The sequence below is a fragment of the Oncorhynchus kisutch genome, linkage group LG27 (genome assembly GCF_002021735.2).
Source record: "Oncorhynchus kisutch isolate 150728-3 linkage group LG27, Okis_V2, whole genome shotgun sequence".
Classification (NCBI taxonomy): Eukaryota; Metazoa; Chordata; class Actinopteri; order Salmoniformes; family Salmonidae; genus Oncorhynchus; species Oncorhynchus kisutch.
In genome coordinates, this window is record NC_034200.2 from 21,539,895 (window position 1) to 21,567,609 (window position 27,715).

General features: G+C 41.3%; 1 protein-coding gene across 1 annotated transcript; it reads left to right on the plus strand.

Annotated features, from left to right (window-relative positions):
• The first annotated feature begins 151 nt into the window (after positions 1 to 151).
• LOC109872226 (cadherin-6-like) lies at positions 152 to 27,715 on the plus strand. The gene is made up of 12 exons (XM_020463387.2): positions 152 to 325; positions 8,200 to 8,535; positions 18,139 to 18,433; positions 18,639 to 18,758; positions 19,655 to 19,828; positions 20,752 to 20,939; positions 21,122 to 21,378; positions 22,083 to 22,219; positions 22,402 to 22,523; positions 23,201 to 23,318; positions 23,831 to 24,082; positions 25,270 to 27,715. The coding sequence occupies exons 2-12, from the start codon at positions 8,317 to 8,319 to the stop codon at positions 25,767 to 25,769; spliced, it is 2,382 nt and encodes a 793-aa protein (XP_020318976.2). The 5' UTR covers positions 152 to 325; positions 8,200 to 8,316; the 3' UTR covers positions 25,770 to 27,715.

Sequence of the window (27,715 nt, forward strand, 5' to 3'; positions counted from 1 at the left end):
CCTGTTAGAATGGCTCAGAGGGAAAATATGTGCCCCTGTCGAAAATAGGTTGGAAAAACCCCTCGTAAATATCGGTGATGAATTCGTAATTTTCACCTCAGCCTGTCCCTTTAATCGTGGACCAGCGCGTGACACCCAATCAGAAGCAGCTAAGGTCCGACAACTTCCAGAGGGAGAGATGCTCATCGGGAGAGAGAGAAAGAGAGTGAGAGAGAGAGAGAGAGAGAGAGAGAGAGAGAGACCACTCCGTGTTCAGTGTGTCGGTCGCATACAACGGATTCACACAGGCGCACCTTGATTAAACTTTCTGCTACATCAAACCGTGGTAAGTGCCAATGTGTTTTATTTAACTGTGGATGCTGAAATAGCGGTCGTGAAATATTGTCTTTTTGACGGTCCTTTACAATAGCACTTTAATGTGTTCAATTGTTCGGTAGGCTGCGCTTCCTCCAGTTTGTTAAAAAAATTGCTTATAACTTCAACAAAGTTGCTTTCATTTGATCATTTAGAATGAAACTATCTCATAAATTGGTCTAATTGATCTTATCAGGCTAACACCCGAATGTTTTCTCGAAAATAAAAATGCACTTGCTATGTGTCGAAAAAGCTGCATATTTTCGTGTTCCCGGTATAGTCTGTCATGATCCAATCAGACCCCTTAATTTAATCCGATTTAAAGTTATCTATTTTATTTTTTATTGTTAGTGGCAGTTGTGTCTTTAGTGATAGTGTTGTTTGGCACCGGGTGGCTCAAGGTGTGGGTTCCTGTTTCATATTACATGTCAGGGAATTAAATCAAGGCTCCCTCGTAAAATATCATAGTTTTTTTAGAGTAAATGGATTATGATGGCCATGTTTGTTGAATTGTAATGGGAAGTCTCATGATATAGTAGACTACTGTAGGTTACTGTTTATAGTGGCATTGTATTGGTAAAGTGGTAATACACTCATTGTATTGGTAGAGTGGTAAAGCACTCATAGCCAACAGTGTAAACCTTTTGTATATCCTATTAGAAATGCTTGGTGTGTACTGTTTTATTTATTGTTTAGACACTGGTGCTCTATTGCTGTGGACCTGGACATACTCTAATGTAGATGTGGGTGCTACCCTAAATCCAAGTCTAGTCTACCCGTTAGTCAGAGCTGAGGCAAGACACCTGTATCTTACCGTTCTCAGACTGCTATGTCCCATGTGCAGAGCATGCCCCAGGAGCTTGTGAATGATAAATTATGTAAAAAATGAAAATACAAGGCAAAACATTGCCCTTTATTTTCCACAGCAATAATTAGAATCTATTTAACCCATGAATTCCAGGTGGTTGCCAAATAGCATTTTTAATGACTAAGATAAATAAATAATTGTGTTAAAGACCAATTAGCCTGTTCAAATTAGTCAAACATTTTTTTTGTGGTGTGTATTCATGAATAAGAATGTGTTTCTGATGACTGATTATTAACACACTTTCTTGAGCACATCGTACTGCATAGCCGACTGTACCAAGACAGGGGTCTAAAACCATTTCTCTGAATGTTAGAAGCCTGAAATACTGAAATGCTGTTGTAAGAAGCTTGCAATACTATTGGTTGATGATAATTATCTTATAAATGACCTGTTGTGTGGATGTTGTAAATATACCCAACATTCAACATTCTGAGTGTCTCCAGAACTATAGAAAGCCCTGCTCTACGCTAGTTTCCCACTAGCCACCCAGGTCACTGTGACCTTTGGATCAAACTGCTTTCCACAAATTACTCCAGTAGAAAAGGATTGGTTATCCCACTGTCTTAAACCTAAATTAAAACAATTATGTGACCCTTCACTATAGGGAATTATGATTCATTTCTATGTCCACTATGTGAGGTGTTCCAATTGAGTCTCATTTGGAAAATTCACACATCTCTTTAATTGTGCCCTCATGTGGTCGCAGAGGAACATGCACACAGGAATGGATGTTCCCATATGGATGTTCCCATATGGATGTTCCCTTATGGGTTTATTGATCACACAGGAATGGATGTTCCCATATGGATGTTCCCATATGGATGTTCCCTTATGGGTTTATTGATCACACAGGAATGGATGTTCCTTTATGGGTATATTGATCACACAGTCATGTTTTCACACCTATGTGTCTCTTGGAATATACTTTTTCTTAACTACTTTCATATTACATGTCTAAACGTGTTATTGTGAGTGAGTGTGAATAGTACATGCCATCGGCTGTATTCTCAGAATACCTATTCTTTATTCACATCATCCGTCAGCAGTTTTATTTTACCACAACGTAATCCGAGTGCACTCACACTTGTCAAACAGTATAATCGAACTGAAAAGATTTGAGGTCTGTATGCAAATGTACCTTGAGTTTGTAAATAGTTTTCCATGTCAATTAGCTTGTGTGTCACCTCATTTGACAATGGGCCATTGTCCCATGTGTTTGTCAAGCTAGCGAGAGGTTGGATTGCATTGACTAGCACAGGTCTGTCATCAGTTGCACAGGAACTTACCTATAAAGGTGTTTGTGATATTTTTATAGATCAAACTCCTGACATTTGGGATGACACCACGAATACTGATCTTCTGAGAACAATGTACTGTATCCAAGCCATTGAATAGCATAGGCAGAGCTATAATGAGTTGTTGAATTGTTATATTCAAATGAACAATTACTCTTGACAACAAATCGGCTCTTCTGCCTGGAATAGAAGGATTAAATTGTCTTTCGAAGACAACTTATGCCCCTTTTCAAACATTTTCATGCACTGTTTGACAGCCATGGCAATTATAGCTTACTTGAGAGGGAGCCTTATCAGCAGTCAGCATGTCTATAACAAGGCCTAATGTTGTCATTAAATCTCTCTTTGATTTTTAACACTACTGTACCTGGAATAACAAGGACAAAAAGAGTCTAAAATAACAACTTACATTCCCATGATAATCTATCAATGGACTGAAAACACTACTGTACATTTAACACACGAAAAAATACAATAAATAGTCTTCAAAGATCAGTGAAGGCATGGGAATGAATGTATTATTTTCAGATAGGCTGGTGTACTACCAACTATGAAAACAAGCCCATCGATTTGTTATTGATTGAGAGTTGTAACCTCTAGTACAAGTGTTCTTTGCCACAGGCCTTATTTTGTATCATTGAAGGATTGGCTGTAAATGTGAGTTTGGTGTTTGAAATAGAGAGGAGCTCTTTCCCTGTTAAAGCTAATAGATTGTTTATTTCTCCCCAGCGCAGAATCCCCACCCTGAGGCTAACACGCACGCTGGTGTCATACCCACACACAATCTTTTCTTTCTATTATAAATGTTAGCTTTATTTGTTTGGTTAGTTCTCAGGCTTTGTCAAGCTTAATTGAAGGTGAAAATACTTCACAGAAAGAGATTTGAAAAGAGGGCATTGATGTAGGAAAGCTAGTTTGAAACATAATTGCTAATGGACCCAGTCGCTCTATGAGAACGGCAGCTAAGTTTTCAGAAACACTCGTTGTATCTGCCATTTCAATTATTGAATTTAAGAAGCGTGGGAAAGAATGAAAATGTGTTGGTAAACATGAAAAGCAATGTTTAAATGTTTATTTTGTGCTATAGTTTAACCCTTGTATCCATCAGCTGCAATGTGTTAACTGAGGCAATTGAGGTATTTGCTCTCCTATTGACCATTTGCAAGACATTTACTGTAGCTGTGTATACAGTAAGGCCTAACATCAAGTAGTTTATTGACCAAACCTGTGGCATAACTCAAGATGGCCAGTGCTTCTTTCACATACATCTTAACCATGATGACACATGTTGACCTCTGGGGGTCATCCAGTGCTTGACCCTGCCCTCTTCCCACTGCACTGCTTTCTCCCAGGGGATTTGTCTTAATGCTGCTCCCCCTTCTGACATGTGTGGGTGTTTACTGTTAACATGGAACAGGGAGTGGAAGGTCAAACATTTTACACTTTAAATATTGAATATCTCTTCGGCCCAACTCCCAGACAAATTCTTCTTTTGCATGAGGACAGTAGGAGTTGGTTGAATATGGACAGTGGTTTTGAATTAAATAATATTATGTAATTATTTTCCTATGGTTTTGGCAATGGCTAGCAGTGTCATGATTCCTTCATGGTTCATTAGGGAAGCTGGAACACGGCCATAGAACAAGCCTACAGGGCACAGACATCAATTCAGTGTCTATTCCATGTTGGTTCAATGTAATTTTAAACAGTGAAACGACGTGGAAACAATGTTGATTCAACCAGTGTGTGCGCAGTGGGAGGCCCTCTCACTCTCTCACACACACACACACACACACACACACACACACACACACACACACACACACACACACACACACACACACACACACACACACACACACACACACACACACACACACACACACACACACACACACACACACACATAAACAGTAGCTCCACCAGACGCTGGCACATTTGCATTGTAATAGAGAGGCAGCCACATTCCAGTTCCTGGCCACAATGGTGGAGGAAAAGCTCTGACTTGAAGACTCCTGCTGGGTCTTTGCACAAGCAGACCATAAAGCTTCTGTTCTCACACTTTCTCCTCCTCCAAGGAGGAACCAAAACAGCCACCCACAACACACACTGGGAGACACTGGGTTACACAGGAAGCCCCATTGACGACGACGCCATAAATAAAAGACACACACACAGGTTAAGAAGGTGTTATCTTCTTTAGTATCCAACAGTAAAGCAATGAACCACTACACACGCATGGATGATTGATGAAACAAAACAGCTTTGGGAGGTCTAAACAACACAAACACACACAAATGTATTTATCTGGAAAACTGTTAGCCGACATCTATGTTGGGGTGGAATTTATTTGTCCTCAAAATGCAATCATGTAAGAAGAGCTTCTGTAGGTGCAATGGTGTGGAACTGACATGTGTCCCGCCATTCAAAGACAATGATGGAAACAGGACCAATACATACAGAATCAGAGGTGGCACAATGTAATGAGCATTGCCTCCAAATCACTTCATGCCTAGTTTCTGGTTACCTAATTAAGAGGTCCCATCTGGTATGAGCATGACGGCGACCGACGCTCCTTGACAGTAATTGTGTTGGTGCACATGGCAGTTCCATTCAGGAAAACACACACACTCAACATCTATTAATCTCCTCTAGTTAAGATTAGTGCACACATTTTGCTGGGGAGATTATAGTGGGAGTGGGGAGGGACTGGGACCCTTGTAAGTGATGGGAGATGAGAGGGGGAGATGGGAGTAGGGATTAGCACCCATGTTGTGTGACAGTCTTCTCTACTCAGAGAATGCACTATGATAGTTGTACAAGCTCAAATCAGACTGCTCAATGCAAATATGTTTTTTTTTTCTGAAGGGAGGATTGCTATATTGAATAAGATATGTCAGGTTATCATTAATCATCTGACCTCACTCATTGTTTTGTTTTCAATGGTACAAGTCAAAGAAATAACAGATGTTACAGGAGAGGAGGAAATATTTATCACTTAGAGCAGACAAGTCAAAGAGTGTTGCAAGCAGAGCCAAGCAAAGTGATAGATAATATGGCATCATGAAGTCTATAGTCTAGACAGACTCCCCTCCCTAAACAGACAGATCAATAGGTATTGATGGCCTACTGGTCCCTGGGGAATGACAGTCAGCTGCTTGGCTGCCTATCGCTCCGAGTGGTGGCAACCTGATAGCAGCCCCCCTCCTAACATCCACCACCCAAATGCAATTTACCTTCCAGACATACCTTTTTTTATAGGGAAGTTGGATACTGTGGAATATATATAGAAAAACATGTTTTTCTGGCCTTGGGTGCTTTTAGTGCTATTATTTTATATCAGCCTTAGCTGCTGTACCATACCAAATTCATATGCATTTTTGTAATGCAGTACACATTAAAACTGTTCCAAAAGTTAGTCAACAGCTGATAGTTCCACCTCCAGAACTTATTCATTAGTTGTCTGCAGACAGTGTGTGTGTTTCTGTGACACAGGAACACCCATTAGGTGCCTTTATAAGGCTGCTCTGCCCTGTTGTTGTAGCAGTTCTTTCACCTGTTGACCGCCTACCTCCTCTCCCTTCTCACACACAGGCAGCCCAGGGCTGACATTCTCCTTTCTTCACCTCTAATTGCTCCTGTGGGACTCATTAGGCCCACTGTGGCTGAGGCAGTGGCTGAGGCAGTCTCATCAGGCTCGCTGTGGCAGTGGCTGAGGCAGTCTCATAAGGCTCGCTGTGGCTGAGGCTAAGGCAGTAGCTGAGGCTGTCTGCAGGGTGGCAGAACAGAAGGGGCTGAGCTGCTGCGCTGGGTTCTCACCCCCACCACATGACACAATCTTAAGCCCAGCTCTTCACTCCTGTCACCCCCACAGGTGTTGCTAGTCTATTGGTCCTCGCTCTCCACCCGCCCCCCCGCTGACTCCCCACAGCCTGTCAGACCCCCTCTAACCCTCCTACCCCGCACTACTCTTCAACACCCTACAGCACAGCCCTCCTCCCCTTTAAATCTCCCTGCCATGAAATGCAAGGCTTTAAAGGCAGCAGGGAGACTACGAGTGTCATGTCACCTGAAGGTCATACTAGATGGTCTAATAGGTTTGTGTTGCAGTGACATGAGATGGCATGTTGTCCAAAATAGAAGATTGTGTGTTTCTGAGTCTGTATTATGAATGTAATACTCATTAATATGGTACTGTATATTGGATGCATTTAGACAGATATTAGATGTATCACATCCAGAATACAGACTCTGAAATAAATATGATGTGTTATTAATATAATATAATAATATTGAGCAGACTTTGGGTGGTTTTAATGTGTTATTTTATTAACGTACAGAGGTAGGCTCCAGTGAATCTTAACCACTGGCTTGTTCGTTCATCTCACACAAGTTGATATTCAGGCTGCACTGCATGGACCCTTGTCTCTCAGCAGGACCTGTCAATGAATTAGCAGACATTTTGTAGAGGGAATGTATGGGAAGCTATGTGTCTGTGTCCTCTGATATAGTATGTAAAAAAAAACACTCTAGATCCAGGTGACTTCCCCCAGCGAGAGACTGTCAAGGGATTTAACAGGTCACAAAGCTGAGGCAAATGGCTCCCGGCTGGGCTGGAGCCTTGACTAATGTGCTTCACTAGGCTAGTCCCACTACTCTACTTTGCAGTTTTCTAGGCCTCACTTCCACACTGATATACACAGGGATTAATCCCATCAACTGAACATATAGTAAGAACCCCCAGCCCACGGTCCCCAGTACCTTAGCACACAATTACAAACCCCTGGGGTCCTTTAAACCAGACTGATTCTGACAGCAAATCAATACACTTTAGTATCTGTTGGTACCTTATTCAATTAGTCTAATTCATAAAGCAGGCATAATGGCCCTAATGGAAGAGAGGTTGAAAGGTTGAATGGCAGCAGTAGAAAAGCAACGACATGATTGCAGGAGTTAATCCACCCATCTTAATTATGTCTTTTAACTGATTCGTGGCCTCTGCATCCATCCCTGTCACCATCAGTGAAGCAGTGTTGACCCTTAGCTTTCTATGCTGATGAGTAGTCACACACTTAATGCCAGCACCGACACTGTAGACCGCAAGTCGTAGAGGGAGAAACAGAAGTTCACTGAATAGAAAATACATCTGCGCTACCCTCCCCTTTCCACTGCAATCACATTGGCAATTTCCTTGATAAGTAGAAAAGGGGCCGAGGCATGGCTTGACGAGTGAAGCAGCTGATGATTGCTGGAGATGAAGTTGGTAGCAGGATGCGTCTGTCTGTGTGTGGTTTATATTTCATCTGGTCAGCATGGCATGTTATTAGGTTGTATAACACCAATGCAGATAGTGTTCACAGTAGATACAGAAAAGGACATTACCATAAGTGACATATTGGCTCTGTAAGTGTTCTGTTCTCTAAAATAAAGCAGTTCATGGGGATGTGGACTATCGATTCATTGATTAGTGTGCAAACTCCTTTTAGTCTTTTCTGTGTTAAAGGCTTATTGAAATCAATGGCATTCCAGTTTTTTTCAATAGCATTATTCGATTGTCTTTTTGTTTTCATGCATTGTTTGTATTTTCTGTATTCACATCATGATACCCCGCAATGGCAAACAAAATGATCTCCAGAGTGAAAGTATGTCCCTATAATTGTTTCTCATCTTCCCCTCCGCAAGGTTTCTACACAGCCATCAAGGAAGAGGACTATGAGGGTGAAGCCCAGCTCCCTTAAAGGACGTAAAAACCAGTGCAGATAGAGGATTGGCGTTCTGTGCAAATACCACAATTCCACCATGAGGACTTGCTTGCTGACCATGATATGGGCGTGCTTGTCCCTTTATGTGAACTCCACATCTATTAGCAGAAAGACTGTGTTAGAGATGGGAGGAGAGGAGGACAGAGATGGAGCAAAGGGAGGGAAGATACTGAAACGTTTCAAACGAGGATGGATGTGGAACCAGTTCTTTCTACAGGAAGAGTACACTGGGAGTGATAAGCAGTACATTGGCAAGGTATGTCCATTAGTCTTCTTTTGTTTTATTGTTGCCATGCACTTAAGTGTGTGGGGAAAACTCCACTGTCTGCAACTGTTGAATTCCGGCCTTGACACAAAGATAATATGAATATTGAGAAATCTCCCAGAGCATCAAATGCCAATTAGGCTTGGGTGGTATACCGTATATAATGTATACTGGGGTATTTTGAAATACAGGTGGTAAGATTTTCAAAACCGCACAAAAATTGTTTGGATCACTTTATTCGGATCGAACATCTGTAGATGCTCTACAGACTATCAGTAACATTCTAATGAACTATCTACTTACCCCTTACCCTAACTTTAGTTGCTAATTAATAGATAGTTTTTTGATAGTATGACCATCTGTAGAGCATCTAGAGATGGAAAATCCAGACTATACACATGAAGTTTGACCAAGTTAACTATCTATGCTCAGGGCTTCTGCTATGCATTTGGTTTGCTAACTTGATAGATAAGTGGCTAGCTTGCAAGATCAAGCTTCTTGGTTAAAGCAGGGACAATCAATCCCCTCCTGGATCAAGATCCCTGCTGCCTACATTTGATTTGTGCGTAAAAGAACAACATAGCACTGCCGGTAATACCATATACCCAGGTATGGTACAGGAACAGTATGAACATCTGGAGACCACCCAACCCTAATATCAATGTCTCTGGCCAGATAAACCTAAGACTATATCCCCCCACAAGCATTGGGATATTCTGATGTACAAAAACAGCATGCATTGCCACCTTTACCTCAGATCTCAGAAGACAACAGATAGAGCCATGAATCAGAAGTAGTATTGTGGAGTAGCTAGACGTGGAGATGCCTGCAGCACTGCAGGGGGCCTGTTTTAGAAGGCTAGAGATAGAAGAAATACTGGAGCTACTGAGGCCATGTACCCTGTAGTACCCTGTTGTACCCTGTAACCCTCCAGGCTCTTACAGCGAGACCCAGCTTCACAGAGCATGTAGGGAGATGATCAAGGATGTAGAGGAAAAAGGGCAAACGCAGAGTGGGAGAGAGAACTAGAAAGAGAGCAAGAGAGAGAGAGAGGAAGAGAGGAGAGAAAGAGTAGGAGAGAAAGTTATTCTGGAGCCACCACCACTAGTCTTGCGTTAGGTTACTCTGTGGAGCCCTGGGGAGTGGAGCAACGCTATGTGGTGGATTATTTCCATATGCCTTGTAGAAAATGATTCACCTTGTCAGGTCCCTCTTTTTTTTCTCCACCAAGCCTGGCTCTGTGCTGCCATGCATATAATAAGATGTTATCTGTCACATGTGATGTTGACTGTTCTGTCCTCTCTGATGGAACTGAACAGCCTTGTTGTGTGTTATAGATGTTCAGGCTAAGATCGCACGTGTGTCGCCATAGAAATTTACCTTTATAATAAAGCATTCCATGCATCATCACATTTCCAGACTTGTAAGTAAGATATCTTACTATTTCTAAAGTGATGAGTAAATTGGATAGTCATAATTTAGACTAATAATATAACTCAATCACTGTTCGCAAAAAAGACTGTTCGATGCAGTGCATAGTGGAGTAGGCCTAGGCTACAGTGCATTTGGAAAGTATTCAGACCCCTTGACTTTTTCCATAGTTTGTTACACTACAGCCTTATTCTAAAATGGATTAAATACACATTTTTCCTCATCAATCTACATATAATACCACATAATAACAAAGAAAAAACAGGTCCACCTGTGGTAAATTCTATTGATTGGACATGATTTGGGAGGCACACACCTGTCTATATAAGGTCGCACAGTTGACAGTGCATGTCAGAGCAAAAAGCAAGCAATGAGGTCGAAGAAATTGTCCATAGAGCTCCGAGACAGGATTCTTTCGAGGCACAGATCTGGGGAAGGGTACCAAAAGTTTCTGCAGCATTGAAGGTCCCCAAGAAGACAGTGGCCTCCATCATTCTTAAATGGACGACATTTGGAACCACCAAGACTCTTCCTAGCGCGGGCCACCCGGCCAAACTGAGCAATCGTGGGAGAAGGGCCATGGTCAAGGAGGTGACCAAGAACCCGATGGTCACTCTGACAGAACGCCAGAGTTCCAGATGGACAACCATATCTGCAGTACTCCACCAATCAGGTCTTTATGGTAGAGTGGCCAGACGGAAGCCATTCCTCAGTAAAAGACACATGACAGCCCGCTTGGAGTTTGCCAAAAGGCACCTAAAGGACTCTCAAACCATGAGAAACTAAATTATCTGGTCTGATGAATCCAAGATTGAACTCTTTAGCCTGAATGCCTAGTGTCACTTCTGGAGGAAACCTTGCACGATCCCTATGGGGAAGATTGGTGGTAGCAGCATCATGCAGTGGGGATGTTTTTCAGCGGCAGGGACTGGGAGACTAGTCAGGATCGAGGGAAAGATGAACGGAGCAAAGTACAGAGAGATCCTTAACGAAAACCTGCTGCAGAGCGCTAAGGACCTCAGTCTGGGGCGAAGGTTCACCTTCCAACAGGACAACGACCCTAAGTACACAGGCAAGACAATGCAGGAGTGGCTTCAGGACAAGTCTCTGAATGTCCTTGAGTGGCCCAGCCAGAGCCCGGACCTGAAAGTAGCTGTGCAGCGACACTCCCCTTCGAACATGACAGAGCTCGAGAGGATCTGCAGAGAAGAATGGGAAAACTCCCCAAATACAGGTGTGCCAAGATTGTAGCATCATACCCAAGAAGACTTGAGGCTGTGATCGCTGCCAAAGGTGCTTCAACAAAGTACTGAGTAAAGGGTCTGAATACTTATGTAAATGTGATATTTAAGTTTTGTAGTCTTTATAAATTTGCCAACATTTCTAAAAACCTGTTTTTGCTTTGTCATTGTGGGGTATTGATTGTAGATTGCTGATGGAAAAAAACAATTTAATAATCAATTTTAGAATAAGGTAACGTAACAAAATGTGGGAAAAGTTAAGGAGCCTGAAAACTTTCCAAATGCACAGTATATCAGAGACCTTGGTGTCAGTATTGACTCTCTATCAAAATAAAGGTTCAATCAAAAGTATATGACTGGAGACATTAGCAGAATATTTTTAATTACAGGGTAGCCTCTACTCTGCTGAAACTGACAAACAGATCAATAAACACGACATTATCTGCAACTATCTAATAGGCTTACGGCCCTTCCTCTGATTCTCCAAATCATGCTTTATGGTGTAGTAGCATATTTTGAATGAATCCATTTATTTCTGTATAGACAGGAGGAGGCTAATTAGGATATATCATTTTGGCATAGAAGCCATCTTTGGGAGGGGGGGGGGGTAGATCAGCTTTAATCTAGATAGATTGTGGCTTCTATCAATGTAATTGTCTGCATAAATTCCCACCCCCCCATATATAGATTTTTATAAATATTATATTTTAATATTTCATTTGTAAATATATATTGATTCATTATTATTTTCCCATGACCCTGCCAATCCTCCCCTAATTTGAGTAAACTATTGGACAACAATAATTAGGCTTTGACTTCCAGTTTATACATACTACATACATTTCACGGATAGTATATTTAAAATTAGTTATCTTTTGTTTGTTTTTAGTCCAAACCTTCATCATCTACCCACAACCCCTCCCATCTACAGTTGAAGTCAGAAGTCTACATACACCTTAGCCAAATACATTTAAACTCAGTTTTTCACAATTCCTGACATTTAATCCCAGTAAAAATTCCTGTTTTAGGTCAGTTAGGATCACCACTTTATTTTAAGAATGTGAAATGTCAGAATAATAGTAGAGAGAATGATTTATTTCAGCTTTTAATTCTTTCATCACATTCCCAGTGGGTCAGAAGTTTACATACACTCAACTAGTATTTGGTAGCATTGCCTTTAAATTGTTTAACTTGGGTCAAACGTTTTGGATAGCCTTCCACAAGCTTCCCACAATAAGTTGGGTGCATTTTGGCACATTCCTGACATTCCTGACTGAGCTGGTGTAACTGAGTCAGGTTTGTAGGCCTTCTTGCTCGCACACGCTTTTTCAGTTCTGCCCACAAATGTTCTATAAGATTGAGGTCAGGGCTTTGTGGTGGCCACTCCAATACCTTGACTTTGTTGACTTTAAGCCATTTTGCCACAACTTTGGAAGTATGCTTGGGGTCATTGTCCATTTGGAAGACCCATTTGCGACCAAGCTTTAACTTCCCGACTGATGTCTTGAAATGTTGCTTCAATATATCCACATCATTTTCCACCCTCATGATGCCATCTATTTTGTGAAGTGCACCAGTCCCTCCTGCAGCCATTGACCCCCACAACATAATGCTGCCACCCCATGCTTCACTGTTGGGATGGTGTTCTTTGGCTTGCAAGCCTCTCCCTTTTTCCTCCAAACATAACCATGGCTATTATTGTCAAACTGTTCTATTTTTGTTTCATCAGACAACAGAACATTTCTCCAAAAAGTACGATCTTGGTCCCCATGTTCAGTTGCAAACTGTAGTCTGGCTTTTTTATGGAAAGCGGCCTTTCAGGTTATGTCAATATAGGACTCGTTTTACTGTGGATATAGATACGTTTGTACCAGTTTCCTCCAGTATCTTCACAAGGTCCTTTGCTGTTGTTCTGGGATTTAATTGCACTTTTCGCAACAAAGTACGTTCATCTCTAGGAGACAGAATGTGCCTCCTTCCTGAGCGGTATGACGGCTGCGTGGTCCCATGGCGTACTATTGTTTGTACAGATGAACGTGGTACCTTCAGGCGTTTGGAAATTGCTCCCAAGGATGAACCAGACTTGTGGAGGTCTACATTTTTTTCTGAGGTCTTGGCTGATTTCTTTTGATTTTCCCATGATGTCAAGCAAAGAGGCACTGGGTTTGAAGGTATGCCTTGAAATACATCCACAGGTACACCTCCAATTGACTCAAATTATGTCAATTAGCCTATCAGAAGCTTCTAAAGCCATGACATAATTCTCTGAAAATGTACAAGCTGTTTAAAGGCACAGTCAACTTAGTGTATGTTAACTTCTGATCCACTGGAATTGTGATATAGTGAATTATAAGTGAAATAATCTGTCTGGAAACAATTGTTGGAAACATTGCTTGTGTCATGCACAAAGTAGATGTCCTAAACGACTTTCCAAAACTATAGTTTGTTAGCAAGAATTTTGTGGAGTGGTTAAAAACCTAGTTTTATTGACTCCAACCTAAGAGTATGTAAACTTCCAACTTCAACTGTATCTCTGAAGACCATCCAGTATTGATTTCTAGCTGCCATATATTTTTCCACTGAGCTGTGAAGTTTCACAAAAGTTCTGAACCTTTCTATTCTCATAGTTTCTACAGATTGTAAATTAACCGTTGTGTGGTGTTCATGTTTTTGTTATTCACCCAATGTTCACAGGTCTGATGGACCCACAATATTATTGGGGTTTTAAAACAATACAGCCATAACAATTTATGTAAAAATACTTAATACTTAGATGTTGACTTATATCAATTACAAGAAATATAGACAGCATACATGGTTCATATTTGCCATTTACCTCTGCTAGATCACATATATCAATAAAAGTGCTATTCGTTTTATTTGATCAAATTTGAGTTTTGTAAACAAAAATAAATGGATGGAATAAATCCTGTTTATCTTGAACAAATATACATGAAACAATGTTTATCACTATTGATGTTTATTGCTTTTTACTGAACAAAGTGGAAGACCAAATTTTACAGTACATACAGTATTTTGTGGAAATGATCAATGAGCCCCATTGAAAACAAATTAAGGCTGGTCTACACACCACATGAGGGTCAGAGTTTTACTGTGTGTGTGTGTGTTGCAAATGTATTTCTTGCACTTGATGCATGTGTACTGTGTCTTCCTGTCCTTCTTGGGTCCACACACATTGCAGTGCTTCTTCTTGTTGCTACCGGCTGCAATCTAGAATGATGGAAACACTTAGTTCAGCAATTTTACTAACATCTCACTCACTCACTCACATATATAGTTATAGCAGGCCAAGGTAGGAGAGTCAGACACATACACATGCAACAACATCACTCACACTTACTTCTGGTATTGGAGTTGTTGGTTCTGTGGGTCGGACGGTTACGACACCAGCATCTTCCTCCTGAATCCTCCTCACGATTGCTGCAGAAGCTGGGGTCCTTGGGATATGTTGCCTCCTCTGGATTTGAGGTCTTACCAATGCCTTGTCCAGCTCCTCGAGAAAGAGCCCTCTTTTCTGGAGCTTCCCTCTGTTCCAATCTAGGTTCAATGCCATCCAGTTGATAAACGCATTGTACGCCGAGATGTCCAAGATGTTGAAGAATATCACAAGTGGCCAGCGTAGGGTTCTTCTTTTGCAGCTGTAGCAAGTCACCAGCTTGTCTAAATTGTCCACCCCTCCTTTTGTGGCATTGTAATCCATTATGATTTCTGTTTTTTGATGTTTCTGGCCACAGATTCTCTCATCCCTATGCAGCATGAGTACCACATTTTTTACTTTCTTTGGCACGTATGACACAAATTCCATAATGATTTTCTGGATGGTGTCTAGGATGAACAGTTCAAAAGAAGACTTTATGTTCTGCACATGAGTAACATGAGTAACATGAGTAACTGCCATCAGCGTCGGCCCTGGTTGCATCCTCATCACATTGGCAGCCATGCGGGGGGTGGCTCATTCCTTGGGCAACAAGACCATTCAATTTCACAATTTTGTTGACATCCATATTTCTCCTCCTGCAGGCTGCTGATTAGCGGGTTGCTGACGGCTGGTCCTGGGGCTGGCTGCTGACGGCTGGTCCTGGGGCTGGCTGATTGTCAATCTCATCCTCTTCTTCCAACTCACTGTCAGACTCCAAATTGACAGAGACATGATCCTCATATTTGTGGAAGATGCTCCTTCCACACTAGTTTTTCTCTCTGCAAAATAATGTCTAAGGCCCTCTGAGCAGAGATGATTTTTGCCATACTGATTGATTGTGGTAAAGAGGTAAAGAGCCATGCAAAGCTATTTATTTGTTGTGTCCCTCCCCCAATTTGCACCTGGCTTTGGTAGAGTATGGGAAAATACTGAATTCTTTACAATGTATCAAAATAATGTATTGTAATAACATTTTGCAGGGTCCAGCAAGACATTGTGTAGTTTCACACACTACAAAGGGTAAAGAGTGCGAGAAAAGCGGGAGACAGGCAGGCAGACAGGCAGGGAGACAGACAGGTTATTGGTGCTGTGTTGAAACAGCAGGCCCAGGGAGGAAGAAGACAGAGTGAAGGCACACAGCAAACCTTTTTGTTTAATTTTTACTTGTTTTCACCTACACACACACTTTTCCACACTTTTATTACCCTCGGGTCCAGTGAAACCGAAATCCACTTATGTAATATAAATCTGTAGGGGGGTGCACAGTGTGCACTCAATGAAAGTATGTTATTTTACATGTTCTTCACAGAAAAGTAGCCAATGCCAGTGAGTCTCAGGTTTAAAATATAATTAATTGTATCATTTTTATTTTCGTAAACACTGAAAATGGGTCCCACAGACACAATGGTTAAAGATAAACACATTTGCTCAGAGTATTATTACATTGATCAATTTACTATGACTTTTCAAATCACCCAACAGAGTTAACTCCAAGTAAATGTTGCATTTTATTTCAGCCATTCCTGAACCTGTGACCAAAAACAAGCTACATATGGGCAGTACCAAAACAAGTGATCTAATGATTCTCTCTTCGCAGCAAAATCTGCAGACCTGGGATGATTGTTTATATATAACATTATAACATTCTATTGGTTGCAATCATTTTGTATAATAACTTTAATTGAAAAACTTGTTTATTAAACTTGCCATTTCATTTAGGTTATTTCAGGAGAAACTTAGCTTCCCTTAGCCTTATGGAACACCGCCTATGTGCTTAGGTGTACCACAAACATAATTATAGCACTGTTGAAATGCATATAAGTGTGATGCAGTAAAGATGGGACACACACTGAGTATGGTAGAGGATAAAGCCCCATGCTATGCCCATTGCTCAAATTTGCATAATGTATACTTAGAGGCATGGGAATAAGAGATGAGATGAGACAGGAACATATGTGCTCAGAGGGGAATTGCAGGTATTATGTGTTACATGCTGGATTTAGGTGATTTTCTAAGACATCTGTGGGAGGCGTCAATCATTCATCCTTTGTCATATCTAGGCTTCGTACCATCTTGGCTTTCTTCGTTTTCAAAGATTCTCTCCTTTCTTTCCCTCGATCATTGTCAACTCCTGTTTCATTCAAGTGTGCATGTTCTGAGACTGCCTTGTACTTTGACAATTACCTGACTTGCTGTGTGTTTTTAATGACAGTGATAAGAGGGCATTGAGAGTGCACTGGGATGTTCACTAATTAATTCAGTGAACCTCTGTTTGGATTGGTGTACTACTGTATAATGTCTAGCATTTTAGATAGACAAAAGGACCTGGAGAGGTATGTAATATACTGTTTGACAGATAAATGGGTAGGTATTAAATTTGTGTACTAAATAACATACAGTATATCCTTTATAAGCCAGGTATGCTGGTACAGAGAAACCGGATCGTTACCTTTTAAATTTTTAGTCCAAATACAAATCAAGATGTTGTCAGCAAAGCAAGAACGTATTAAGGAAAGACAGAATGAGTCACTCACCATCAGCACCCGTCACCTACCCTACCTGTCACTCACACTCCTCCTCACAACCCATCAACTGTCACACCATCTAATGCAAACTGTAAATCTGTTGGTGTTTTACAAGCTGACCTCCAGAGTTGGGGTCAATTCCATGTTTATTCCTGTCAGTTAAATTAGAGGGAGTTTCCCCATTGGCATGCTAGTCCAATCCCTAAATGGACTGGAATATTTATATGGAATAAACCCTAGGTCTGTTAAAAGCAGTTGTTGAATAGTATATACAGATAGATGTAGGACCTTAATTTAAGCCAGTTTGCTAAAGTAGTAAAATAATCCTACAGCAACAGGAAATGTTCATTATTATTATGGGGCGTTGGGTAGCCTAGTGGTTAGAGCATTGGACTTCTAACTGAAAGGTTGCAAGATCAAATCCCTGAGCTGACAAGGTAAAAAAAACAGTCGTTATTCCCCTGAACAAGCAAGTTAACCCACTGTTCCTAGGCTGTCGTTGAAAATAAGAATTAGTTCTTTACTGACTTGCGTAGTTAAATAAAGGTAAAACAAAATGTTTTATGTAGATTATAATTAATAGTATAGAACATGAAGCCCCGCACACTGTTAAGGCTCCCAATTCACCGATTTAGTGACAACGTTTTGATCTGAAACAGATCTTCGTTCATTGATTATAATTCATTTAACATTTTTTGTAGGGGTTGATAGATTTTCCACTAGGGCAAATCAAGTCTCACATTTTAAAGTGGAAATTAGATTTTAGAAGACTTTTTAAGCCTTGAATACACTACAAGTTTGCATTTCCTGCTGTGCTGGAACATTCTCAGCATCAAAAGAGTGATGAAATTAAGATCCTACATCTGTAGTATACATCTGGTATTTGCCTTGCTGACTTCAGGCCCCATTTCTCCAAGGAGACAAATATGTTGACTGTGCTTTTTATTTTCTATGGCAGCTTCAATCTGACATGGACAAGGGGGATGGAACCCTGAAGTACATTCTAACCGGGGACGGGGCTGGAGACATATTTACTATTGATGAAAACAATGGTGACCTCCATGCCAATAAGAGACTCGACAGAGAGGAGAAGGCCTTCTATACCCTCCGAGCCACCGTAGTCAACAAGAACACAGGCCTGAAACTGGAGCCTGAGACAGAGTTCATCGTTAAACTTCACGATATCAATGACAATGAGCCTAAATTCGCAAAGGAACTTTACATTGCCAGTGCGCCTGAGAGGTCTAATATAGGTATGTGCTCTTTCACTTTAATTTGACTTTTGACATGACCTTTCAATTTATGTTTTAACCTTTGATGATTAAAGATCAGTAACATTTCAAGGTCAATGGTGCCTTAAAGTGTCAAATATTTTGTTTGCTTTTCTTTGAAGCATGAATGGTTTTGACAGTTGATGTGAGTTCATATTCATCCTCAGCTTTTATCTTCCGTTCTCAGGTACTTCAGTCACCCAGGTAACAGCCACGGATGCAGATGACAGCATGTACGGGAACAGCGCTAAACTACGATACAGCATCAGCCAGGGGCACCCATACTTCTCTGTGGACCCAAACACAGGTCTGTCTGTCCGTCTGTTTGTTTGTTGGAACCACCAGCAATGCTCTTTTATTCCTCAAAGCAATTATTACTACAATGAAGAGAGAGAGAGAGAGATACGGTAATGTAATGTTCAGAGTCAGACTGCCAGGGCCATTGCTATTCTCCTCAGCCCCCTGTGCATTTTCCAAAGTACACTGAAACATTTAATCATTTCTAATGTGCACTCTGGAACATCCTGTCGCTCGTTCTGTGTTTAAACAAATGGAAACAATAAAAGCCTCCAACTGGCAGATTATTGTGTGGCTTAACAACGATATGGTTTATCCCTGATGTGACATGGAAGATGATGTCCCCATCACACCAGAGGACATGAAATCCTAAGAGCTTTGGAGGAAAAAAATGGTGTTTCTGAGGGTTTATCTGAAAACAGTTATATTGCAGATGATAGAACCCATTCACAGAAACAAAACAAGCCAGGCCAGATGGTCTTGTGTGCTATCTAATGGAAGGTCGGGGCGGTTGCCATTTTTTACTGTTCCATAAAAATAATTAGGTTACATACCCGTATTAAATGTTTCTCATTAAATCCAAGCACAAGGTCTTAGCAATGTGAAACGGTTGTGGTGACCATTTCTTTGCAAGAGGTGCTTCTTTCTCAGAACAGTTATTAGTTACATTATTCCCATTGGCAGTTGTAACTATAGTAGTTGCCGATACAGTATTTAAATAAAGGACATGCACATAAATGAGTTCACTCTAACTATACCCGCATCACTTAAATCTGTTTGGCATGGTGGCACCATGAGTAATCCCTACAGGACCAGAGAAGGATAAATGTTCTTAGCTAACTCATTAACAATACATGGTTATATTATGTGACACATGAATATTGTATTCTTCTGGTTTGTCCTCAGGTATCATCAGGACAGCCCTGGGGCCTGGAGAGATGGACCGGGAGAAGCGGGAGCACTACCAGGTGGTGATTGAGGCCAAGGACATGGCGGGCCAACGGGGAGGCTTAACTGGTACCACCACAGTCAACATCACCCTGACCGACGTCAACGACAACCCCCCACGCTTCTCTCAGAGTGAGTAGAGGCACAATGACTGGAATTATACTGGTGGTTGAAGTATTCATAGTAGTCCTAGTATAAAAGTGGTAGTGTCAGTGTGCTGTGTGTGTGTGTAAGTGTGTCCATCTTATACAGGGATAGCTGTGATTAAATTGCAATGCCGGGTCCCACGAAGTGAATCAGCTTGATAATCCTGATTAGATGAGCAGCGTAATACTGAGTGTCTCCCTCTCTCATGCGCTCTCTCTCTCTCTCACACACACACACACACACACACACACACAAATGAGAAACATCCCGGAATCTGTTTGACTTTGACAGATTGCTTTTGTCATTACTATTCTGTTAAAGTCCAGTGGTTGGATGGTGGAAACTAAAGGGGAAAAACACTTTTGATACACTCCACACACACAGTGTGAGATATGCCTTCTCACATCTCTCTCTCCACCTTGTCAGTTGATGACACCTTGCAGCAGGAGGCTTACACCCCCAGTCAGCACCATGCTAGGGGGAAACAGAAACGGTGTAATTGGTCACCATGAGCACAAGTTTAATTCACCACTAACACTGCTGGAGGGCCGTGATACAGGCTCACAGGCTCCCTAACAATCTGAATTGTTAAATTTGTTAGCATCAGAAACATGGAAGTATTGAGGAGAAGCTGGCACAAAAAAAACACTCACTCACCATGCCAAAGGAAGACCAACAACCTCTTCTATTTGTGACAAGCTTATGCAATTCTGTTCATGGTTCCAGGCTCTCTTGGCTCCGTTTCATGAGACACTTTCCTTATACTCTCCAACCTAATTATTGACACAAATGGTGAAATGGGAGTGAATGCTACAAATGCAAATAGTCTAATATGAAGCATCTCAAAGTTAATTTGTTAGAACATCCGTTGATTTACATACAGTATGTGTGTCTGTTTGTGATTCCAGGTATATATCAGTTCAGCGTTCCAGAGTCTATAAAAACTGGAATCCCAGTTGGGAGAATCAACGCAGTAGATAAAGACCTTGGGAAGAATGCGGAGATGTACTACAGTGTTGTCAGTGGGGATGGTTTGGACATGTTCGATGTCATCACGGACAAAGACTCACAGGAAGGCATCATTACAGTTCTAAAGGTAATATCTGTTATGACAAAGATAGTCAGCCACAACTATAAGGCATATATACCCTATTATCAGCCCTGGATAGGCCTGAGGCCATTAGACCATCAGAAACGCTATTATCAAAATGCATTTGTACTGCATCATTACAAAACATGAGTCATCTACTTTGTTCTATTGTGTCCCCGTCCCTGTAGCCGCTGGACTATGAAAAGACCCGATCCTATACACTGGAGATCCAGGTACAGAACACTCAGACCTTGGACACTCGCTTCCTGGGGTACCTACCCACCAAGGACATGGCCACAGTCAGGATCGGCATAGAAGATGTGGATGAGCCTCCTCTGTTTGAGAAAGCCAGCTACATGATGGAGGTGAAGGAGGATGCAGCCGTGGGTACTGCAGTAGGGTCTGTCAGGGCTATGGACCCGGATGGATACAACAGTCCAGTCAGGTTAGTTAGAGCACTGCTTTGTTTTCCCTCCAGCCCACCCATTCAGTTCTCCTGTACGTACCACCCACACCAAGGTCATGGGGAGATTGGTTATAATCATTTGTATCAGGGGTCATTTGATGAGTGTTAGAGGTTGTGTTACAGTATTTTAAAAAAAAGTTGAATGATTACAGTTGAATCGGCCATCTCATTAAATTTGGAGTCGAGAATACGTTGTGTCCATAGAAAGACTAATGAGTGAAGGACAAGCTGTGTGTTTTGCTCATCTCCACAAACGCGCACACACTTTTTTAGTGAGTTCTTATCAATGTCCAAAGTCCCTTAATTACCACTCCTCATGGAAATATACTGAAAGGGCATTCCAGGATACATTTAATTAGATCATTGCGTAATCCGCTGGATGATCAAACTGATAGGGCTGGTCTGTTCTGGGCCTCTGTTCAGGGCTGTTTTCCTTCCAGGCCAGTCAGGGTAAAGAAGAAAGGGAGGAAAATAGAGTGATTTAAGTCCCATTGGCTGTTTAGGACAGATCCCCGGGGTGTGCAGTATTCAGAATAATTTTGTGAATGCACAGAGAGGGCAGTAAAGACTAATTCCTTGCAAAAGGGTTGTCAAGTTCAGCAATAGAAGTTGTAGGGGAATGGAAGAAAATAGTCCATGCTTTTATTTGTTATTGTATCAATATTTGTATGCCTATTTTACAGGTACTCCATTGATCGTCGTACTGATCTAGACAGGCTTTTCAACGTGCATTCTGGGAATGGGTCCATATTTACCATAAGACCTCTTGACCGAGAAGAAGCTGCCTGGCACAACATTTCTGTTATCGCAACAGAGTTCAGTAAGTCTTTCTCAGCTTTATCATGCACATGAATTCACAAAACAAACTATTCTACCAAGTCTATGGAGTTCAATGATTATATTCTGTCCTTTGTTGAAACATTAAAAAAACTAAAATCATACATAATTATTTATTGCAAATTATTATACATTGTTGTGATGTGCATGTTTTCCAACACACAGACAAACCTCTGCAGACCAGTTGGGTGCCAGTCTATGTCCGTCTTCTAGATGTCAACGACAACGCACCAAAGTTCGCCTCTTTCTACGAGACATTTGTTTGTGAAAAGACTAAGGCTGGACAGGTACAGAACACGGATCCTCCACTTACATCCCATGATAGATTGACATAATTTTATTATTCTCGCTGCTATAATTACATCCATATCCTAGTGACATCTAGAGGTGCTACAATAGGTACAGTATATGCCCAGGAATACTCCTGTATGTAAATGGTGATAAAGCATTGTGATGAGTACTGCAGTCCTCTGGGGTAGTGATTGGTCTCCAGAGTCTACTTTGTGAGGCGGCTGATGAGATAATCTATCATGGCAGCACAAGGCAGGTGACAGTAGCTGTCACACATCAAGGGCATGTTTAAATAGGTGCCCAGCACACGCCTTCTCCTCTACTCCCTCGCCTTTCATCCCTCCTTCATCCCTCTGTCATTATTCATAATCATAAATTCACTGAGGTGTTTGTGTTTGCTGTGCTCCTGTTTACCAAGCAAGGTCCCTTGAGAGGACTCAATAAAATCATCCACAATATATCTTCCACAATGGTTATTATTGCCACCGATTAAATAAACATATCAATCTGTTTAGTCTATATAGATGGTCTATATCCTAGAAGTTTAGCCTCCAATTTTTCCTCTGATGTCACAAACCGGGGGAACCAAAGAGCACCTTACAACTATTCTTGCTATCTGAGAGCACACAGATTGTTTGTTTTTTATCAATCTGTTTGTTTATCCCGTAAACAGAAGATCCAGACGGTGAGTGCTGTGGATGCAGATGACCCGGTGGGTGGACACAAGTTCTTTTTTAGTCTGGCTATGGAGGGGGCTTACCGAGGCAACTTCACAGTCAAAGACAATGGCGGTGAGTACTGTACTGTAGGATATTTTGGGGTCTCTATCACACCAGTCATCACCTGATATTATAGTGAAGAAGAACAAGAAGGAGAGTGATGAAGTGCTGCATCAGATGACCAGGCCTCCACAATTACCCGACCTCAACCCAATTGAGATGGCTTGGGATGAGTTGGACTGCAGAGTGAAGGAAAAGCAGCCAACAAGTGCTCAACATATGTGGGAACTCTTTCAAGACATTTTAGAAAAGCATTCCAGGTGAAGCTGGTTGAGAGAATTCCGAGAGTGTGCAAAGCTGTCATCAAGGCAAAGGGTGGCTACTTTGAAGAATCTCAAATATAAAATATATTTTGATTTGTTTAACACTTTTTGGGTTACTACATGATTCCATATGTGTTATTTCATAGTTTTGCTTTCTTCACTATTATTCTATAATGTAGAAAATAATAACAAATAAAGAAAAACCCTTGAATGAGTAGTGTCCAAATTTTGACTGGTACTGTATGTTGTTTCTCTCCCTAGATAACACAGCTGGCGTCCTAACCCGGCGCTCCAGCTACAGCCAACTGCACAAGAGCATCTACCTGGTTCCTGTGGTGATCACGGACGGGGACTTCCCCATGCAGAGCAGCACAGGGACGCTGACGGTGCGCGTGTGCACCTGCGACCGCGAAGGCAACATGGAGCTGTGCAACGCCGAGGCCCAGACCAGCTCAGCTGGACTTAGCACCGGGGCCCTGGTGGCTATCCTGCTGTGTGTCATCATCCTCCTCAGTGAGTATAGCTGTCTGTCTGTCTGTCGGTCGGTCCGTCCGTCCGTCTGTCCGTCTGTCGGTCCGTCAGTCTCTGACGCATCTCCAACTCCAATTTAGTCATTCATATTAATGTATGCAAACTGTTTGGAAATATATCTTTAATAAGACATTTCACAGGTTATAGTGTAGCCCCTTCTGTATAACGCACACGCACACACACACACACACACACACACACACACACACACACACACACACACACACACACACACACACACACACACAGGTGCTTATAAGAAAAGCCCTACATTTCCCAGTAGATAGCCTATTTCACTCTTGGCTGTCTACAGTAAAAGTGGTATATATAGAGGATCAAAACAAGTCTGAGGGGATTGAGATTGTGGACAGGATAGTAATTCAACAGGACTGGCAGTAAAATTAACCTGTTATACACCAGGAGTTACTTTAATACAACATGGAATGCAATTACCCCAATATATTACTTCAGCACCATTAACTACATATACAGTGTAATTGAAATGCATTTATTTAAAGGTGCAATATGCAGAAATCTCTCCAACATTTCGTAGTTTCTAAAATACTAAAAGTTACCCTCATTTCAGTTTATGTGACAAAATAAGCAATGTATAGTGTAGAGAATCATTGTACAATCTAAATAAATATATTTACAATAACCCAAAACATTGTATTTTCAGCTGTTTGATGCTGGTCTACAAAAACAAAAGTAAAAGACGCAAAAACTAAACTTAAGAACGGGAAGCATAGAAATAGCACACATAGATCAGATCTATTACTTCTTAGACTTGCATTCAATGAGAATGACATTCATTACTTACATTTCTATATTTGGTCGGATCGCCTAAAATGTTACATATAGCAGCTTTAAAATGTGGCACCATTCTTGGTTATTTATAAGTTAGTAGTTGCAATCTCATTGCGATCTTGGAATTAAAACATTTTTCAGCATCTCTACTGCAGTCGTTTCTAAATTGTTACTTGGCTGTGGATGCATGATGCAGGCCGTGTTCTAATGCAGTGTTCACTGCAGCATGAGCAGCAAGATAATATGAAATCACCCAGCCCTGAACAGCAAACCTCTCTCTAACGCTGACTCTCCATCTCTTTCTTTGTGTCCCATCTGTCTCTCTGTCCCTGTCTGTCTCTTTCTCCCTGTTTATCTCTCAGTGATCATAGTGCTGTTTGCTGCTCTGAAGAGGCAGAAGAAGAAGGAGCCTCTGATCATCTCTAAAGAGGACGTGCGAGACAATGTGGTCAGCTACAATGACGAGGGGGGCGGAGAGGAGGACACCCAGGCTTTCGACATCGGGGCTCTGCGTAACCCCGAGGCCATCGAGGAGAGCAAGCAGAGGCGGGACATCATCCCGTCGGGCACTCTGTACCCCCCTATCAGACGGACAGCCATCCCGTCGCGGGACAACGCAGACGTCCGGGACTTCATAAACCAGCGGGTGCAGGATAACGACAGTAACCCCACCGCCCCCCCTTATGACTCTCTGGCCACATATGCCTACGAGGGAACCAGCTCAGTGGCTGAGTCTCTGAGCTCCTTGGAGTCAGCATCCTCTGAAGGGGACCAGGACTACAACTACCTCAGTGACTGGGGGCCCCGCTTCAGGAAACTGGCTGACATGTACGGGGCTGAGGACAGCGACCGTGAATCCTAACACACCACCTGAACTGTTTGTGGGTGGGAGCTAGGAGGATGACTTATGACTGACTGTAATCTGTCTTCTCAGAAAAGAAGATACATGTTGCAGCCCAAGTTTTTTTACAAAGTGCCCTTTTATTCCTTCCAACTCAGTAGGCCATAGTTCCTTCTGACGGCCAGACCAGACAGAGACTGTGCAGCTGTGTGGATTTGTTTTACTGCAAGGCCGACCTTTGAGGAGAGGATGAACTTCAGTCCCCCAGTTGAAGTTAAGAGCCGGAGTTCAGTGTAAAAAAAAAACAACTATAAAAAGATACATTTATTTTTCATTTCTGTTTACGTCTGTCACTCTATGCTGCATTGGAAGGAAATACAACACTGATTACACATTTCTCTGAATACTTCTGTGTATTCTTAAGTGATATCTCCTTTAGTTCCTCTGTACTGTTACTGAAGTGCAGTATGTTGTACTTGGTATATTTGTGTGTTTTCGTGAAATGGAACTTTGCTTTTCCAGGAACAAGGAACTGGAATTGAACATATCTTATGATATTCTTCATACCTTTTTTTGAAAAGTTCAAATTCTTAAAAAGGAAGGGAAGCCCAGCACCAAAATAAAACATTGCTTCATGAATGTTTACGGAACTGAAGAATGGACAGCCACTCTGTACATATGCTCTATTCCTCCATCTTCTGTTACACAGACAGTTCACTATCTAAGAGCAACTCTCTGAAGATGTGATTTGACACAAGAACGGTGTGTATCTATCTCTGTACATGATGATAACTGCAGAAATGGAGGGAAATGAGGAACATGCACCAAGATTTACAGTGAATTTCAGCATCATCTGACAACATTAGCATAATCCATCATTAGTCAACCATCATCAATCAATCATTGTCATATTAGACGTGATTGTTCCAACAATGTACACACACGTGGCTTACTTACATCAAGTTAGCACGAAAAGCCCTCAAGGTGAATGAACATGTCATTCATATTATCTTACATAATAGTACTTACCAAGGAAAACAAATCATTCTTAAACACAATATCTGAGTCATGCATTTAATTAGCTAAAACAACATGTACGTAGATTCAGCATTGGATTGGAAGTGCTGTCACAAAGTACAGGGAGTTGTATCTGTCGGTGGGGAGAGATTACGTCATGTTATTATTATATAGGGATCTTAAAAAGCCATGCAACTGCAGAGAAGGAGATTGATTGACAATGAAAAACAGATAGTCTACCTTTCTGTGTTCATAATACAGTTTATACCTACAGAGAGAAAGCGTTTACATTAAGAAATTAACTAACACCTTTGAACTGAACCAAAACTATAAATAGCATCTGAAGTAAATATTTCATTTAGCCATAATGTGTTGGCTAATTGTTCTGTTCTCTCTGTGCCAATATTGGATGGTAATGCTTTTCACTCTCTGAACTCATCACACTAAATAGCTAAGCGAACATAAGCAGTCACTCCAAAACAACTTAAACATTAAAGGAGTAGAGACGGGATCCAAAGGATCAATTAAAGCTGACCTGTGCTTCAACATTAAACGTTTGGCGGATAACGATGTGTTTTGTTTGGGGTACATCATTCTGATTTGACATCAGGACTTTTCTCAGTAAAATTGTTTGACTAAATAATGGTAAATACTGTGGTTGAAACAGTGCTTTGTTACAGTGATTTGGGACCGTAGCGGATGTTCATGATGTATTACTTTGCTTTTTATATTGTGATTTAAAAATATATATATATATATATATATATTTATAGGACACATGCTGAATTAATATTCTTGAATCACAAGCGTCCAGCCAATATCACTGTTTTTGATGTCTTTTGGAGGTGTACAATTGTATGTTGATACTACGGCTACAGTACATGTTATATTATGATGTATTAACAATTGTCCAATTTTATCATAATAAACTTTTCCAGTAAACTACAAAA